General features: G+C 37.7%; 1 protein-coding gene across 3 annotated transcripts in view; it reads left to right on the top strand.

Annotated features, from left to right (window-relative positions):
- LOC139933957 (putative receptor-type tyrosine-protein phosphatase mosPTP-1) overlaps nucleotides 1-16090 on the top strand; it is a 108628-nt gene that overhangs the window by 36856 nt on the left and 55682 nt on the right. Inside the window, exons 4-6 of one of the 3 annotated variants that reach the window (XM_071928199.1) lie at nucleotides 1938-1982; nucleotides 6198-6306; nucleotides 15915-16090. In XM_071928199.1, coding sequence (XP_071784300.1) covers nucleotides 1938-1982; nucleotides 6198-6306; nucleotides 15915-16090 — 330 coding nt within the window. Of the gene's footprint in view, nucleotides 1-1937; nucleotides 1983-6197; nucleotides 6307-13890; nucleotides 13937-15914 lie in introns of those variants that run through there. The other 2 variants (XM_071928201.1, XM_071928202.1) reach the window with 2 other exon arrangements.

The following is a 16090-nucleotide window of genomic DNA, read 5'->3' as shown; positions in this document are numbered from 1 at the left end:
TAAATGATTATGTCTTAGGAGACTCCACAGATACTCAGATAAGTGTTCTACATATTAATGGTATAATTAATGCTTAATGCTTTACTTGCCTGAACTGTTTCCCGAGAATGGTGTATTTTGAACGTATTACTGTTTTATAGGATTCTTGGTTTAAAAACGTTTATGTTAATTAGTCTAAAAAGCATCCTGATAATGTTCATACTAGAACAATTTTTTTTCTCTGGAATATTTCCTTAGCTGTTGCAAACAACTTAACCAACCAAGAGGACCAATGCATCGGTCCTTGCATTTACGCCATTGCAATGGTGTAAATGCAAAATAAAAATTTGTTTAATGGCCTGACATTTCAACCCTTAGGCAGTTAATAAAATCTCGAAAGACTTAATACGAAGTATTCTGAAAATAAAGTCATATTTGAGAAAACTGTATCTGAAAACCCAAAACATTGACACCCATTATAAAACATGTTATATTCACATCCATACATGGTATGCCTTTAAAGTTTTGAAATGGGAAGATCATCGTCAATTTACCAACAAATGACCTGATTATAATTTTTTGTTTGTTTTTTGAGTTGGGCTAATTTGACATGGAAGGACGTAGTCGCAGATTGCCGAATTTTACAACCTAAAGATAACAGTACAGACGATGATCAAACTGTAACTAATGAACCTTATCAACGATAAACAACCTCAGCGATAAGGGCGAAAAAATTAACATCAATGCTTTTCGGACATAATCTAACCGCCCCTTTAAAAAATGAAGAACAACCCGTTAGGAAGTAATCGGCTAGCTGAGCAGTGCAGCAGCAGTGTACTCGGGATGACATAATACATAGCCGCTATGAAGAGATTGAAAGGTTAATATGTGCTGTCAGATATTTACGAAGCTTCATTTGGCCTCGATTAGCCTGAATGCATCCCGTCGTGTAATCCAGAGCGACAAACATTGGCGGCTGGCTGGGGTGGGGATCATGTGGGGTAGAACTTTCCCCTGAAACTAATGTTGAGGGGTTTGGATGAAAGTTGGGGGTTGAGGAAATAATGAAAAGGGTTAAAGATAAAATAAAACACTAAAAGCAAATAAATACAGAAATATTTTTCATTTCTGTTCTTGAAATCAACATACATGGCAAATGACTGTTCCATTTCATTTTGTATTATTTTATTCCACACCAAACATGAACATAAAATCTACAATAACAAACAACACAGTAAAGTAAGAACAGATGCAGAGAGGGCTAAACTGAGGAGGAAAACTGATTAATCTTTAACCAAAAGGTTAAGTCCACCAATCTAATCAAATTACCTAAGGGTACTCAGTGTCACAAATGTCAAGTAGCATGCATGTCTTGAACAAATTATTCACAATACTGTGTATAATTTGTTCAAGCCATGCATTTTACTTGTAGATTGTAGATGTAGATGGTGTTTGCTATCTGTAATTTTTTCCTCCCCCAACCCCCCCCCCCCCCAAAAAAAAAAGTGTTGAAAGAATTGCTAAACAATTTTCTGTGTTGCAAGCTTTACCGGTGGCAAAACAGGCCTTCCCTCCCAAATTACCTCCGCCCCTCACCTCCCCCTCTCTCAAGGGTGCTGCCCCTGTGACACCACTGATAGAGCTCCCCTCCCTATTTGAAATCTTGATAAAAGTTTAGATAAAAAATTACTAGAATAAAAAGTGACATTAATAGTTTATCAATGTTCTTATAACAATTTTGTATTTTTTTCACATGAAGACAATTAGCATTTGTTTTTACCTCCCTGGCACATAATCTTACACCAAATAATAGAGAGAGTTCTAAAAAGGGGCTCTTTCAGGAAAATATGTAAACGAAAATTACCCAGAATGCCCCCAGATACATCTACCACTTTTACTATTTTGTGTTATAATTGTTTACTAATGAACGTTCATACATGTGTACCTTATTCTTCTAGCAACCATTTTGACCATGGAGTCCAATCTAAACTTAACTGTAGAAGGTAAGGTGTTGAAGCTGTGCCAGTGCAGTTGATCCAGCATATTTTTTCTCTCTTAATGTGTGTTTAGTGTTTCAGATTTTAATCAAGCTTTTAACCTCAGGCTTAACTCTGCTCTTGTCAAACGCTGGTGTTGTGAAATAATTTGTGGAACGTGCTGTCAGTGTCTTCATAACAGTTATGGGTGTTTGTTCCTTTCTTAGACAAATGCCACTTCTGGGTACGTTTTGGAGCTGTAACTTCTATTTACCTTTCTGACAAATATGCTTGTTATCAACTGCAAAAATGCACGATAGATTACTTTAAAGGCACTGGACACTACTGGTCATTACTAAAAATTATTTGTTAAAGCATGAAAACTCACTTGGTAACCAGCAATGGAGAGCTGTTGATAGTACAAAACATTGTGAGAAACGGCTCCCTCTGAAGTAGTTCAATTTGGTAAAGAGGTATTTGTTAAAAAAGTAAAAGACTTCAACTGAAGCCTTTTATTATGCATCTGAAAGCAAACAAAGTAATGCAAGCAGGGTGTTTTTTTCTTTCATTATTCTCTTGCAAATTCAATGACCAATTGAGCCTGAAGTTGGGATAAGTTTACCAAACGTGTTAAGTGCCTTCAAAGCTGAAACTTATTAGCGAAACAGGTGATAATTCGAAAAATACAATAATAGCTTTCAAAAATGAAAAAATAAATAAAAAATTAACACTGAATGAAGAGTGTTGATTATTTGTTATCAGAAAGGTTATTGTTACAGCGCCCTCTTGTGACTCTGTTCCTAGCTGTTTGTTGTTTTCAATGTTACACACTACTCGATAATTTTAACCCAACTGGATCAACATTAGTGACCTTCAATTGCTGCAGACAGAGTATGCATTAAAGCTAAAATTCAATTAAGTGGTTAAGAGCTTCCACTGACGGTACTTGTTGACATATTTAATGATTTTGGAGAAACGTCTGCCTCTGAAATGGTCTGAAAGTGAAATTAATGTCCTGATCGTATCAGAGGTCTGGCATAGAATGAAATAAATGGATGAAAGATTAATTTTCTCCAGAGGGTTGATGTCACCATGCTAGATAGCCTATTAGCAATTTGGAAACCAACTAATGAAATCAGAGTACCAGGGCAAAGAAATTTGGCCACTAATTCATCAGGATTTACTTTTTTATTACTGTTGTTTTTTTAAATTCTTTATAAACACAACATTTCCGCCAGCTATGGTCTGGGGGTCGTTAAAGGCAGTGGACATTATTGGTAATTACTCAAAATAATTATCAGCATAAAACCTCACTTCCTAACAACTAATGGGGAGAGACAGCTCCCTCTGAAGTGACGTAGTTTTCGAGAAAGAAGTATTTTTCCATGAATTTGATTTTGAGACCTCAAGTTGGGAATTTGAGGTTTCGAAATCTAGCATCTGAAAGCACACAACTTCGTGTGACAAGGGTGTTTTTTTCTTTCATAGTTATCTCGCAGCCTTGACGACCAATCGGGCTCAAATTTTCACAGGTTGTTATTTTATGCATATGTTGAGATACACCAAAGTGAGAATACTGGTCTTTGACAATTACCAATAGTGTCCAGTGTCTCTAACTATGATTTAACATAGACATGCATCGTCTTTCTGACTAGATTGCAATAAGCGTCACCGAGCGCAATATTTGATGAATGTGGACGCGTTTAAGGCTATAATATGGTGGTCGTTGACGCTTAGTGTAATCCAGCTATTTAACAATTTTCTTAATTCTTGATTTGTTGACGTTAGTGTTAGCTGTAACAAATAAATTCTCACCATAGCTTCACAATGTTTATTGTTGCATGTATTGTCATAATTGTGGTTACAAGTGTACATGTAGCATGTTTTAGTTGTGGTCCTAGTGGTTTTTGTGTGTATCCGTCTCTTTCTTAAAGTTAGTTTTCTCATGGTTGTGGCATCCCATTAACATGACAAGACAAGAGCCGTTCGACCTACCAATTCAGTGCGCACGCACTATGTACATCTTGAACAGAACACTTGCACTACGTACGTCTTGAATCAATCATTTGGTCCTTGATCGAACTTGCTCAAACTGTGTCAAGATTGTTGACACAAACACTGTACAGCCCTGCCTGTACATGCACAGTTGTACTAATTCTTTGCAAAATTGTTCAAATGAGTGATGCATAGTATACATTTTGTTTGTTAACTGGGGACAATATCTGCACAGTCTTGTACATTCGTGATGTGATTTCTCTTTGTTTATTCGGAAATCATTTGTTGTTTTTTACTCCCACCAAAACTTTTTATTTATTTATTAATAATTAATAATAATGATGAGACATTTGTAAAGCGCCTAATGCAAAATGCCTCTTAAGTGCATAAAATGAACAATACAATAAACAATGAGAGAAAGATACAAGATACAAAAAGCAGCTTTAAAGACACTGGACACTGTTGGTAATTTTCAAAGACCAGTGTTCTCATTTGGTGTATCTCAACATATATCCAAAATAACAAACTTGTGAAAACTTGATCTCAATCGGTTGTCGGAAGTTGCAAGATAATAATGAAAGAAAAATCACTCTTGTCACACCAAGTTGTGTGCTTGTAGATGCTTGATTTCGAGACCTCAAATTCTAAATCTGAGGTATCAAAATCAAAATCATGAAAACTTACTTCTTTCTCAAAAACTATTTGACTTCAGAGGGAGCCGTTTCTCAGAATTTTTTTATACTATCAACCTCTCGCCACTTCTCTTTACCAAGTAAGGTTTAATGACAATAATTATTTTGAGTATTTACCAATAGTGTCCACTGGCTTCAAACAAATGATATTCACATGGGCTTAAAACATTGCAAAGAATTAGCTTGGCGAATAGGCACAGGAAGACTATTCCAAAGAAACAGCCTCCCTTTACATAACACATGGATGTGATACAGCCTCATGTGGTAATGTTAACCTCTAAACGTTCATGCATCATTTCAAGTTTCCTGTGATGACACTTCACATTGATGTTGAGTTGAATCATTCAAGACAATTACTTTGCACTCTTAATGACCTTCGTTCCTTCTCTCAAAACCATCATCGCCAACCAGTTAAAATCCAGCAACTTGATTTGTTTGAGTCCGTTGGACTGGGGACTGCTGTACACTAATATGCGTTTTTGTGTGGGATTTGGCATACCTGGGACCAATTTCATAGAGCTGCTTAAGCACAAAAATAAGCTAAGAATATCAAAATAAGCTTTATACCAGAGTAAGGTTACCAGCCGAAATACCAGGTCCTATGCTCTTTTTTTGACTGGTAACCTGCTAATTTCTGCTAAGCAGGAATTTTTTTTTCAGCAACATTTGCTGCTTAGCAGCTCTATGAAATTGGGCTCCAGGGTCCTTCAGTATGGGTGCTGAGTTAGCATCAAATAGTATAGAGCGCTGAAGGTGCAAGTTCTATCGTTGGAATGGGAAATTTGCATGGGTGCCATATTAGCAAGCAAATATGTCCTCATATCATTGGGTGCGTTCGATAAGCTTCCCTGGGTTGACCCTGCAGTGTTCACTCGGGTGAGCCCCTGATAAGAGCTAATCAAACAATCACACTCGCCCTCTCGTGGTGATGCCATGCACCGCGAGTCACCCCCAAGTGACCACTCCACAAGCAGGGCACTGGGGGCTGACCCGGGTGAGCTCCTGGAATGACGTCAAAGCTATTCGAACATACCGGGGCAGAGCGGGGTCGACCCAGGGAAGCTAAACAAACACACCCATTGATAGCAATGCTCATTGTCTCCACTGTTGCATTGTAAGAGTTGCTTGCTGAAATGGCGCCCAGTGCACATTTCAGCCTGAGTTCCCATCTTACGCCTTCAGTGCTGTATATTCTTTACTTACCATAATGACGTTAGAGTTACTGTACAGTATGGAAGGACCCCGGTATATCACATAAAGGGATTTCAGGTTAATGTTGTTTGACTAATATATGTACATGTGTAATCACTTTTTCCTCATCTGGTTTTGTTGTTGTTTACTTATCAATAGTTAATACTCAACCTCTCCGATGTATAAAGGGGAAACTAATATTTAATTGAGTTTGTACTTTATAACAATAATTGCATACAAGTGTTTAGAAACAAAAAGGTGCTAACAGAGAATGTTGCATTTATATTTGTTGCACCTTTCACTGTCAATAAATGGCAGATATAATAATCATGTATCTGCATTCTCTCTTGTTTTATACTTTCAGAACCAGTCCCACCAGGTGACCCAGTTGCCAGGGTAATAACCAAGAATTCTATAGACGTCGCTTGGGCAGCAAGTAACGGACCTGTTGAATCATACCAGGTTCTCTACAGGTTAGTAGCTATGGCTAAATGAGAACTAGTTTTTATACAGCCCATTGTACAACATCGTATCAACGTGATAATAATAATAAAGGAAACTTGTAATGCGCCATGTCTGTCACAGGTGACGCTCCTGGCGCAGGAACCCTAACAAAGCTAACAACTAAAAGAACTAATTAAACAAAATAAACAAAAGGAGAAGCAGCTTGTGTGAAGAGGTGGGTCTTGAGTTGGTTCTTGAAAGTGTTGAAGGAAGTTTCCTTTCTGATCAATGCGCTTTGCATTTTGTGCCCTGCAGCCAATTTCACGGATTAATCCTAACCTGAGTTAGGACGAGCTTGCTTGCTTGCTTGCTTGCTTGCTTGCTTGCTTGCTTCGAGTGGTGTCCTAATTTACATGTAGGATGGGTTTAATGCATCCTACGTATTTGGATATAAGTCCTAAGATTAATCCTAACTTAGGAAGAGTTTGGTGAAATCGACTCTGGTCATTTGGCCAACAACAGTGTTGTAAGACACTTAGCCATTGCTTTGTCTTTCGGATGAGACGTAAAGCCGTTGGTCCCATGTGTTGTGTAACACCTTTAAAAGAACCCCGTGCACTTATCGAAAAGAGAAGGGGTTCGCTCTGGTTTTCCTGGCTGTGGCAGCTGAATGTGCCAAAGCACCTTGTAAACCCTTTTAAGGTGCTACATGTACATAATTGGGTCTCAGAATTCATCACTGCAATAACCTATCTTTCTGAAAGTTTGTATATACTTAGCGCCTTGAGTACCTTGTTTGGTAGATACGTGCGCTATATAGGACTTTGATATTATTATTAGTATTATTATTATTATCATTAAAGGGATCATAGTGTGAAATGGCCGCTCGTTATTCCCCTGGGGCAATCTCGGGGAATCCTAGGGATCACAGTGTGAAAAGGGCTACTGGGCTCAAACAAAAGAATTGAGGGCAGTATCTAACAACCTTTACATGTGTTTAATCTTGTTATATTTAGTATGGTTAGGATTAAAATACATGTATAATTTTCCAACGGTTCCTGCCTCCACCTCACCTTCTTTTCTTCCAAAATTTGGTCTGCAGACATTGCTTGTGTTGGACTTCCTTCTCATGCCTTCATAATTTTCACCCACAATATCTATTTAAGTTATTTAAAGTTCTTTAATATAAACCTAGTATCTATGAATAGTTTGTGGGCTCCCCCCCCCCCCCCCCCCCCCCGGAGGGTTGGTTGGTACGTTAAATGTGAAGGGTTATTAAGTTTTCATTGAAGCTTACCCTGTATCATGCTTGAGTTCATCAAGTCAGCAGGAGACTCTCTTCCATTAGAAGACATAAGAGATACAAGAGTTCATAGTAAAACACATCTCCTCACAGAGATGCGGTTGGTACCGCTAACCTTGCTAACAGTCTGCTTGCTAATCATGGATGGATGCTTGGTTAATAATAAAAATATCGAAGTATTATATAGCGCATGTACATGTATCTACCAAACAAGGTACTCAAGGCACTGAGTATATACAAACTTTCAGAAAGATAAGTTATTGCAGTGATGAATTTTGAGACCCAATTATTTAGCACCTTATAAGGGTTTACAAGGTGCTCTGCCGCATTCAGCAGCCACAGCCAGTAACACCGCGGCGAACCCCTTCTCTTTTTGATAAGTGCACTGGGTTCTTTTACATGCGTTACACAACACATGGGACCAATGGCTTTACGTCCCATCCGAAGGACGAAGCAATGGTTAAGTGTCTTGCTTAAGGACACAAGTGTCACAGCTGGGGATTCGAACCCACACTCTGCTGATCAGAAACACCAGAGTTTGAATTCGGTGCTCTTAACCGCTCGGCCAAGACACTTGGTTCTTGTCAATGTAATGCTAATTTATATGAATGCAACATGCTACTTTATATGCAAGAAAGACACAATGTGAATGTTTCAGCTGAATTCAGTACCTACAGTACAAAAAAAACTGTCAAACTATTTTCACAAGAACATCAAACGCATCCCTATGAAAAGGTTTTGCGGTAACACCATAAGTAATGACTATCTCTAATGAGTTTGGGTGGTTGTTAAAAGAAACGTTGGTTTCAACTCGACGTTTTGATCAGTACGCTCTGATCGTTTTCTCCAGAAGACGATCAGAGCATACTGATCGAAACGTCGAGTTTAAACCAACGGTTCTTTTCAGAACCACCCCAACTCATTAGAGATAGTCATTACATGGTGTTACCGCAAGCCCTTCCTTATCGTATTTCCACTATGCAAAGTTTCAAATCCTACAAATGCATCCCAGTTTAGCGAGTACCAACTAGGACCCAATAATCAAAGCACAAAAAGTAGCTATTAAAGAGAGCTGCTAAGCAGAAAAATTTGCTCAGCATGAAATTTCTTTCTTGATAACAACAGGATTACCAACTGAATTTCCGTTCGTTGTTTATTGCTTGGTACTGGAATTCAGCTGTTGTTTGCTTATCTTGAAAATCACATGGAAAATCGGTTGGTAATCCTGTTTTTATCAAGGAAGAAATTTCATTCCAAGCAAATTGTTGTGCTTAGCAGCTCTATGAAATTGGGTCCACATCTCTGGACACAAACCCTCATTTATCTGAGAAATGATTCATGTATGAAACAATTCTCAGACTCAAATGTTTTGGGGTGAAAAATTATCAAGCCATTACTTTAAAGGTATTCCTTTTTCCAAAATCAGCTGCAGGGCTTATAAGCAAGTATTATGTTAGTAAGTTTTTATGGTCATCGGTTTGTGGAGTATTTACCAATCTATGACCCTATCTTTAAAGGGTTTGGGTACTCTTTGTAACACAAAACACAATGTCCACAGATTTACATAAAACTTACACCGTTTGAAGATAATGATAGTAGAAAGCTTGCCTTAAAATATTAGTTGCTGAGGTGCTGTAGTTTTTAAAAAATGAGTAAAACAATGTCATGAAAATACGTTTTTACATGCTAAAAAAATTTTCGTCTCATGATCACTGAGACAAAAATTATTTTAATGACGTTGTTTTACTCATTTCTCAAAAATTACAGCACCTCAGCAAGTAATATTTTCAGGGAAGCTTTCTACTATCATTATCTTCAAACTGTGTAAGTTTAAAGGCAGTGGACACAATTGGTAATTGTCAAAGACTAGCCTTCACATTTTGTGTATCTCAACATACATGTATGCATAAAATAACAAACCTGTGAAAAGATGTGATAAAAATGAAAGAAAAAAAACACTCTTGTCACACGAAGTTGTGTGCGTTTAGATAGTTGATTTCGAGACCTCAAGTTCTTAATCTGAGGTCTCAAAATCAAATTCATGGAAAATTACTTCTTACTCGAAAACTACAGAGGGAGCCGTTCCTCACAATGTTTTATACCATCATTCTCTCCCCATTACTCCTCACCAAGAAATAGTTTTATGCTGATAATTATTTTGAGTAATTACCAATAGTGTCCACTGCCTTTAATGTAAATCTGTGGACATTACATGTATGTTTTTTGTCCTACAAAAAGTATATAGACCCTTTAAGTTATTTTGTCCTCATCATCAACAAATAGCTTTTCTGCTTGATTACAACTGCTTTCTTCTTCATAACTACAGGCACATGAAAACCAGCGATGGGTGAAATTCAATTACTCGTTGATATCGCTGAAACACAAATCAAATCATTTGAAGTCTTTATCTATTTATTTTATTTTTGTGATTATATTTTACTGCACTTGAAGAAAATCACAGACCATTCTACAATTATGTGACATTGACCGCACAAATTGGAAATTTGGTTTACTCAACGATATTGACTGCAGTTGGGCTCTATGCGGGATGCACTCGACTTTCTCGATATGAAGTGTCTAGGACTCGTGGAACTCCTTAAACAAATAATTTCAACAGAGGGGTTTAACTATTGGTTGGTCCAATTTTTGGTTTGACATTTTATGTAACATGTCACGCCTCTTTGATTATTTCATCCTTTTTTGTTGTGCAGTTTTCATTAGTACAGCATCTTAAGATCCAGGTATGGATGTTAAGGCGATTGATAAGCATGTTATATTATTAATAAAATAATGAAAAATATTGGTAACAGGCTTTCCCCAATGAATAATGCCAGGGCCCAATTTCATAGAGCTGCTTAAAGCCAATATACCGGTACACTTTCAGAACAGAAAATAAAAAAGTTCACAGATTTACAAATAACTTGCAGGGTTTACAGAAGGTAATCTCGGAAGACTTCTCTTGAAATATTATGCCATGAAATGCTTTACTTTTTGAGAAAACATTAACATAATTATCAATTCTCGACATCAAGAATTGCGGATTTTTTTTTAAACACATGTCATGACACGGCGAAACGTGCAGAAACAAGGGTGGGTTTTCCCGTTATTTTCTTCCGACTCTGAAAAAACGCCTCAGCTACCCACATCATTTATATGATTATCATTCAGCAAATTGTATAGAAACCATTTATATAATTTCCTGTGGTTAATGTTTGTAGATTCGTCTTTGTAATTATTAGAATTTCAGCACAACTAAAAAACTATGGAAAAGGTAGGAGTGAAAAGGAATATCTGGGTCTAAAGAAAATATTGTTTTTCCCCAGACTTGTTGACAGAAGTTGATCTGTTTTAAGCGTAGGTGTTGTGAGTTTGGCTGTTTGTTGCAGATAAGAAGTTCAAGATATTTTATTTTCAGCACAGCTTAACAGCCTTCCTAAGGCTTTGGTTTTAAATGGAATATCTCAACAAAAAACAGACTTGTTGATAGAAATAGGACTGTTTAAAGGTGTTATGCAGGAGTTTTTAACCGTTTGTTATAAAATGCATATGGTTGGAAAGATATTTTAAAAGTGAAACACAATGATCCACACAAATTTGCCTCGAAATTGTGTGGTTTTCCTTTTACTTTGCAAAGTAGCAGTCGGCCATTTATGGGAGTAAAACATTTGACTCCCATAAATGGCCAACTGAGTCTACGAGGTAAATGGAAAAGCGTGCCATTTCGAGGCATGTTTGTGTGGATCAATGTATTCTACTTTTAAAACATCTTTCTACCCATATGCAAAAACAAACGGGTGCAAGCGCTTTTCAATGCCCAACTCGACCGATCCAAGGCAACATGTTCCTTTAATTTTAGTCAGACAGCTCGCTGAGTATGAAGTTCTTACAAGAACCATTTTTTTCTGTGAAATGTTTCTCTTTGAAACGATCGTCATATTCCAGAAAAACTTCATCTGAAAAACTATATATTAAAAAACCTAAAACCATCACTCAACACACATTCAAGGCACTTCTGAAAGCCCACTTGTTTCAGGAGGCCTACCATCAATGACTTTTTAATTTCTTCTGTGCCTCAGCGCCTTTGAGCAAACTTTTGATTTAGGCGCTATACAAATTACGTTTGATTGATTGATTGAAAGACGCAACATCTGAATTCGGTTGTTACAACAAAAAATTAGGACATGTTTTTAAATGCTATTTACACTATTGTGTTCTGAGACAACGGATAAAGCCCAAATTTTCAAAGTTTTTTTTTTACTTTACAAGGCCATTCACACAAAACATGAACAGTGTCTGCGGAATATCTAAAGGTTTAAAATATTTTTCCAGACATGTTAAGCAGATAAGCAGTGGAGATGTTTAGATTTAACTGACAAGCTGCAGTGACCTATGGAGGGCTGTCATGTCTACGGTGGAAGGGTTACATTATAAGCCGATAAGACTTAGTTTAGGCAGGGAATAAATGCAACAAACACTGAACACAGTGCAAGCGCCCCTGTGTCAGTCAGCTGTAGGGGGTTAAAGGGGGATTTGAACTAAGACGGTTCAGATAAACTTTTAAAAAGGGCTTCTTGAGAATTTGTTGACATTGCAAAATTTCCTAGAGGGGGATTTGAACCTGCATCCTCCAGATAAGTGTGCCAGAGCTCTACCAACTGAGCTCTCATCAAACCTAACATTGGCAGTTTCCCTACCTTTGTCAATGTCTTTGCTTTGTGTGGGGCGAGGGGAGGGGGGTGTGCCAAGCAGCAGAAGCTTTTCAACCTTTACAGGGACACGTTGCCTTGGATTGGTCAAGTTGGTCTTTGAAATGGTTAGAAAAACGTTATAAAAGTAGACTATAATGATCCACACAAGCATAACTTGAAATTGCACAGTTTTCGCTTTACGTCGCAAACTAACACTGTCGGCCATTTTATGGAGTCATCATGTTGACTCCACAAAATGGCAGACCGTGTTTCTTTGTGATGTAAAAGGAAAATCGTGCAATTACGAGGCATGTTTGTGTGGATCATTATATTCTACTTTTAAATTATCTATCTAACCATTTGCGTTTCTTAACAAACTATTCCAAATGCTTTTCAAAGACCAACTGACCGATTTTAAGGCAACGTGTTCCTTTAACTGCTGTATAGCCAGGGATCTCTCCTAAGCTTACCAAACCATACAACCTTGGAAGTTGCAGCAGAGGGATCACCTTATAAGGGGATGCAACTTTGTTTTCTTCAAACTACAAACAAACAATTTACAAATAGTCTCATTGCACAGAGGGTTGAACAAATATGTAGGAAAAAAGGGGGAGTACATTCAAAACAAGGCTGGCCCATATCAAGTGGCCCAGGATTGAAAAAGTTTACGCAAACACTGTGACCCAAAAGTCTGCTAATCCAAACTTAAAAATGGAAACATCAGGATAATACATTACCTTCAGATTACTTATAGGTACATTGGACCGTTTAAAGCCTTTGTTTTGAAATGAATATGGCTGGAAATATGTAAACAAAATATTGATTTACACAAATATCCCTCAAAATGATATGATATCTCTTTTCCTCTGTGAACTAACACAATCCCAAACTTTGGTGCTACAAAACGGCACAAGTATAACTCCCTTTAAATACAATTCTACTCCAAATTCGTTTTGCGCAAACAAAATCCACAGAATATATTTAAGTGAATCTACATGTCAAGCATTGCCAACAACCACACAGCACACAGTGGATGTTAGAGATCTATTCATATCGATTATCATATAGTACTGTGCATGTTTTCCCATTGTGAGTGCTGTTATTTATTTGCGTATTGTAGTGTTTCTTGTAAAGCGCTGTATAATAACAAACCTGTGCAAATTTAGGCTCAATCGGTCATCGGAGTCGGGGGAAAATAACGGGAAAACCCACCCTTGTTTCCGCATGTGTCACCGTGTCATGACATCGGTTATTCTCGATATCGAGATTGATAATTGTTTTAATGTTTTTCACCATAACCTTCTGTAAACTCTGTAAGTTATTTGTAAATCTGTGAACTTTAAATTTTTTGTTCGGTTCAAAAAAATGTCCAATGGCTTTTAGGATGAATAGCAAAAACAAAGGGAAACTGATGTCATTAATGATTAGATTAAAGCTGTATCAGTAGTTCACTTTACGACTTCCACTTGCAACTGACTTGTTGATGTAGCCGGGCAATATTAACCAACAAGGAAGGAGTCTGGGTACTAGATCCCCGGGCACGTGACCATCGAGGGGAAATAGTCAGATTCCCTTTCCCGGTCAAACATCCTGGTTTATTGTAAGGTCAGTTGCTCAGAGTCGCCAGGCAAAGCAGTACTGCCTTATAGCTTCGGTAGTAGAGTATTAGTAAGTATTGAAAGCTTGCTTTGAAAATAAGTTATAAATGTTGACTGTAGAACTTTGATTAATAAACACATTGGTGAGTTGATGTTCTGTCTGATTGGTCATAGACTGGTCATTTGGGGGTGTATTTAATGCACTGGACACTATTGGTAATTACTTAAAAAAGTTGTGAGCAAAACGGTACTTGGTAATGAGAAATGGAGAGCTGTTGATAGTATAAAAAGTATAAAAAGCCAAACATCCTGGTTTATTGTAAGGTCAGTTGCTCAGAGCCGCCAGGCTATGCAGTACTGCCTTTAAGCTTCAGTATGGTAAGTATTGAAATTTGAAGTCCCGAAATCAAGCATCTGAAAGCACATAACTTTGTGCGACAATGGTGTTTTTTCTTCCATTATTATCTCGCAACCTCGACGACCGATCGAGTTCAAATTTTCACAGGTTTGTTAATTTATGCATATGTTGAGATACCAAGTGAGAAGACAATACCAACAGTGTCAAGTGCCTTTAACATATTATGTTAAAATTATGTTTGAACTGAACTCATCAGTAGTCGTCCTTTGCCATGTATTCACTGCCGCGATGCGTGATGCTCTTAAATTTAACATAGAAGTCCTATATGATAAAAAAGGGTAGATGGGACACCTCACAGTGATCCTCACAGTGACTTCAAAATAGCTGGTCTGCCCATTTGTCTCAGTGAAACTCTGTCATGTTATAGACGATGTGACCTCTGACTGTCACTCAAAAACCATTTAACATGATTCGCGCGCATTATACCACCGGGCAAAACCTTTGTGTTTTGGCAGCCAGTAAGAAAGTACAGTCAATCTTACCATGACTATGTGTCTTTTTGCCCGGCGAAACATGAATGTACAGTGTTTTGTCAACAGAGGGCGGTTTGAATGTAAACATGGGTCACATCGTCTATAGCGGACAAGGCTGTTGTCTACATGGAGTCATCCATGTTGTTTAGAATATATTATTTTTTTCAGATTGTGGGCTGGATACGATCCTGGTCTATTTGACTTTTTTTGTGACTTTTTTTTTTTAACTACATGGATCTACTTATGTGTTACATAAAACAAAGATTGAATTCATTTTGTTCCTGCATTGTCTGCGACCATTATAATTTCCATCAATGAAGTCGTCTTTCTTAATTTCATGGAATAATCGTCCAGATTTTACCTCGTGATTATATTTTGCGACACAATGCACACACATGCATCCATAACAGGGCTTGCCCTTAACACTAGCCGGGCATACATTGTCAAGTAAAAAAAACCACCTTAACTTGCCCTTTAGGGCTACTTAAATCTGTACAACCTACACTTGTTACAAGATGCTCATAAGCTTTCCATTCCATCTGAATAATACAATTTTTAAAATGTGTAAATTTATTTTTAGGTATTTGAATGTAACTTTACCCGGTATTTGCTTATTTACTGATTGTGATTGCTACCACTAATACATCAAAAGATACGTTTATGACAAGGTATTTAAAATCAGGGCTACTGCAACTTCCTGAGGGGCAACCCAGGTCAAAATTCCAGTTGAACCTAGTTAACTGGGGTCAACTGATTCAACTGGATAGTGACCAAACTCGTCCATTTTCCATATTAACCAACTGGTTTGGACTAGGTTTAACTGTGTTCAACTAGGTTTTAATTATAAACCAGTTGGTGGCTGTCCATTTTCCTTATGAAACCAACTGGTTTTAACTGTATTTACCTAGTTTATCAACTGGTTTTCAACTAGTTCCAGTTAAACACAGGTTCAACTAGAATTTTGACCTGGGAAGTTACATCTGTAACTCCCTGAGTTTATTTTATTAGCCCGGTTGGTTACTTTTTCGAAAAAGCTTTAGAGCAAGCTTAGGAGCAAGGCCCGGGGTAATATTATACATTTGTGCATAAATAGCATAAAGGAAGCTATGAATTGATGTAGCGTGTCCTGATCTGAAATGTTCTCTTTTCCCTTCCAGGAAGAAGACGCCCACTTCGGCAGACCCACCCCTCAGTGCTCCCCCTGGACTGGAGAGCTCCCTCTTGGTGGAAGGGCTGGACGTCTTCTCAGAATACAGCTTCTGGATCGAGGCCAGGTACAGAGGGGACTATACTAAGATGAGTGGAATGTCGTCTTTCAAGACAGCTCCTGGAA

Source organism: Asterias amurensis, chromosome 2 (assembly GCF_032118995.1).
Source record: "Asterias amurensis chromosome 2, ASM3211899v1".
In the NCBI taxonomy this organism is placed as follows: Eukaryota; Metazoa; Echinodermata; class Asteroidea; order Forcipulatida; family Asteriidae; genus Asterias; species Asterias amurensis.
Note: the sequence above shows the minus strand (reverse complement) of the source record. Positions and strands in the feature narration are given on the sequence as shown.